The sequence below is a fragment of the Homalodisca vitripennis genome, chromosome 4 (assembly GCF_021130785.1).
Source record: "Homalodisca vitripennis isolate AUS2020 chromosome 4, UT_GWSS_2.1, whole genome shotgun sequence".
Taxonomy (NCBI): Eukaryota; Metazoa; Arthropoda; class Insecta; order Hemiptera; family Cicadellidae; genus Homalodisca; species Homalodisca vitripennis.
In genome coordinates, this window is record NC_060210.1 from 131347183 (window position 1) to 131351218 (window position 4036).

The window sequence follows — 4036 nt, forward strand, 5'->3', positions numbered from 1 at the left end:
GTAAAGCAGGATCCAATGTTGGATACCTTTTCAGCACTCTGATGTAAGTAGAAGATGGAGAAGGTGCAATCACCAATCATTACTAATATCAAAATTAAATATGCTAGGTCTTTACATCTAAAAACTATGTTTATGTTCATTTGTAGCATCAGTGCCAACCACTGTGTATTATTTCCATATCTGTACAAATAGGATTAAGATATAGGAAATAATAAAAACGCTTCTAGAAAATGTCTCTAACAATATTTAATGATCACATATTAAAATTATATCTTACAACATTTTGTCTTAGTAATAAAATGAAATATTGTTGTATTCCCCTGGCTGTTGGTGCGGATGATGCCCCAGCCCTACCTACCCTGTAGTCCTTAGCTTGCCCGGCGCTCCGCCGACTCATCGCCTTATTGTTAATCTCATTGTTGGATTAAATGAGTTTAACCTTAAAGCTGGGCCGGTTACATCGCTAAATACATTTCTAAAGATGAGTAGAGTCAAAACACAGATAGACTTAGCGACTACTCGACCTACGAGACCCAGTGTGTAGCTACTGTACACTACACTAGCAAATGAACAACTACTGTACCACGGTACATTACCTAGGGTCCACTACTGTACGGTACAATCTGACGCTACCTGCTTGCTGCTTCTCACGAGAACGGCACAGTACGAGTATGTACAATAGGAAAGACAGACGATCTACACATAGTTCAATTAAATTCTTTTCTTCATGTTAAGAATATATCTTAAATATATTAGTTATAGAAGAATATAGAGTAATAGGATTTATCACTTATGCACAATTTATGGATTGCGCACTTTAAGCAAATCTTACTTTTATCTTATTTATATGGGTTATTATTATTATTTATAAATGAAAAATAGAAAAATAGACGAAAAATTTAATGGGTTACTCGTTACAATGGATAATAGCAGCTATGTCGGTGGTGAGATTAGATGGGGTGAATATTATTCTCTGTACTGTTATCCGTCCACTACAAGTCCGCCCTCGCCTGTTTTCTGTGCAGTCAACCTGTGAAGCCCCTGACCTGACATTACATAGAAAAACAAAGTACTAATTAAATACGAAAAACGAGAAACTCTCCGAGTTAGTGCTAGTAATTTAAAGTTACAAGTATTACAGTTTCAATAATAAGAATACTAAAAACGTAAAAATGTTTGTTACTAATATTAAAATTTCGTAATAGCTCTTTAAAAGTATAACCAAAACTTATTATAACAGATTGAAATGAGTAGGTCGAAAAAATATGTACCCCTAATATTTAATTTGTTTTGTGAAAATAAAACACAATTACGATTTTCATGGAAATAATTGGATGCATTGTTTCAAGCGCATAGTAACTAATTTAAAATGCATATAATGCTGTTGCAGTTTAAAAACTTAAATAGCACGCCATTCTTAATGTTTAAATTTTCTCAGTGCATACTTCACTTTTATTTCTTGCATGGAAAAGCAATGATTTTTGTGTGGAACCGGACAATTTAGTTCTTTATAGTTCAATAATGATAAAATAGACGCAATTCTCTTTTTTATACTATGTATGTAGTTTGATCCTGTAAAAGTTTACGTTACATTAATAGCAAATTCCAACAATTACTTTACGCACATAAACAACAAAACAAATCTTAATATCTAAGGGGTAACTAATATATCACACGTGATGTAGAAGCACCATATACAGTTAGAGTATTAAAATATAATAGGAGTTACAAACTTTCCATTGGTAAAAGTTAAATTGGAATTATAAGAGGAAAGTAAATATAGTGAAGAAAGTTTTACATTTTAAATAAACTGCAATTAAAATGTGTAAGATTACCTTATATGATGTATTAAATACCTGATACAGATTGTAAAGAGGCTATTCTACAGATGATATGGCCTTCACTGCACTACTAAACACTATCACTGCATCTCATATCTCCTACTGGTGACTGCCGCTGCCGTGGGCTGTGATGAACCACACAAGCCGCGAATATAACTCTGGTTACAAAATGTCCCTCTTACGGTGTCCTAAGGGTATACACTTTAGCGTTTACTTATAAACGATTACAGTTATAAAGTCACATCTCTATTCCACAGTCACTCACTTGTCAAATATTAAGTAGAAAATGATATATCGTAGACGATTAAAACAAGGTACCTTATTGTATTGATTATATTTAAAGTGATTAATTGTGATGAATGAAGCCCTCGGTGATGACTGATGCTGATGGCTGTGACGTGGTGGCGGTGGCGGGAACTCTTCAGTCGCGCACAAACACGAACTCGTTGTAGTGGTTCCAGCGGCTCTCCTCCGCGTCAACCCCGGGCTTGAGGTCCGCCGCCGTGCCGCCCGCCGTGCCGGAACCACAGGAACCCGCCATGCGGAACCCCTGCTCCTGCAGCATGTCGAAGGCCTGCTCTATGGAGGAGTGCTTCAAGAAGAACCTGGCCGTGTAGCGGTCCGATAGACCGTGGTCGGGATCTCGGCTCTCGTTGAGTGTCTCGCCGAATACGTCGCGACACAAGTTAACTCGGCCGCACACCAAGATGCGCGTGATCTTGCGGAACTTGACGTCGGCCAAGCCGTCCCTCCCGAAGGCGAAGCTGCCGCGGTAGCCGATGGTGATGAAACCGGGCTGTTTGCCGGAAGACGACGGGGAGTTGGCGACCGCCTCCACCATGCCGGGGAGTCCGTAGAAGGTCGCCTCCTGTCGCAGCCGCTCCTTCTCGCGGAAGCTCTCGGGAAGCACCAGCGTCTGGTTCCTCAGGTAGTCGAGGACGTAGCGGAAGAGCACTCCGTCTCGGTCGATGAAGAACTTCCCCTTGGCATCCTTCGGCGGAGGAGCCTTGGTGAAATAATGTGTGAGAGTAGAGTCCTGGTCTCGAGTGAGAGTGGTCAGCGTGGTCGTGTAGAAGACTCCTCCCACGTTCAGTTCGACCACGGCCGGCAGGTCCATGGCAGACTCCTGTGTCTGCATGGCTAGCGCCCGGCCATGTGTCCCGTACTGTCCCTGATCAATACAGCCGCCCGCCCGAGCATGCGCTCCCGCCTCCTCCGCCTCCCGCCACCTCTTTATTTTTATCCCGTGAATCTGTCTGAAACGTTTTTTCATCACATTCCCTCGCACCCTCTTTTGGCAACCCAAACAAAAAGCTTCATTACACTCCAGTGTTCTTCGTTATCCGGAATTGAATTGGTGTCTAGTGAAATCCCACTTCAGTTGGGCCCAGTCGGCCCGTCCAATGTCTCCTTTACGAGCACTTAGACTTTTGAGGTCGTAGAAATGTACTAAATGGGCTTAATCATTATAGCATACCTTTACTATTTTGAAGCACTCATAACTCTTTGAAAATTTGTATAGTCCTTAGTTTAGTTTTGTTGATAGTTTAATGTTGTGTTGGAATATAAACCCTCCCCTCACCACAAACATGAGTTGAAATTCCAGAAATTTCAGTTTATACAGTTTTTATAAAAGAGCATTAAGAAAATAAAAAGTATAATTATGTTACCCTGACAAGAGCAATTGTCTCCAAGTAAAATTTATCGAAACTTTATTTTTATGAAGATATTTAAGTGTCGTTAGGAAGAGCCCATCACACAACTTACTTTGACAGTTACTTTGAATTGAGAAGTTGAACAGATATCCGACCAGAAAAAGTCCACTTGGAACTCGAAGTTGGACGATCGTTAGTCTTACTCATCCATCGTCTTTGCGAGCAACTTTTAAAAGTATAAAAGCATAATTGTCTTTTGTTATCCCTGAACTGCTAGTCTCACATTGAGCCTATATCCATTATGTAGAAAACAAATGCGTTTAAAGCAATTGTCGCATAAAGCCAATAACTTTGAACTGCCAATGCGCTCGGCTATAAAAAGGCGCCTGTAAGCATTGGCAACAATCCAGTTCCGGTCTATTGTCTGTTAGTCAGTATGCACATCCGGTAATATTGCAACAGATTATTTCTCAGCCTTAATTAAAACCTATAATAAAACTTGTCGTTTACATACAGTTTTATTTATACATTTATAGAGCA

General features: G+C 40.1%; 1 protein-coding gene across 1 annotated transcript; it reads right to left on the minus strand.

Annotated features, from left to right (window-relative positions):
• Positions 1 to 228: 228 nt before the first annotated feature.
• LOC124360175 (BTB/POZ domain-containing protein KCTD16) lies at positions 229 to 3025 on the minus strand. The gene has a single exon (XM_046813557.1). The coding sequence runs from the start codon at positions 2977 to 2979 to the stop codon at positions 2263 to 2265; it is 717 nt and encodes a 238-aa protein (XP_046669513.1). The 5' UTR covers positions 2980 to 3025; the 3' UTR covers positions 229 to 2262.
• Between the last annotated feature and the right edge of the window lie 1011 nt (positions 3026 to 4036).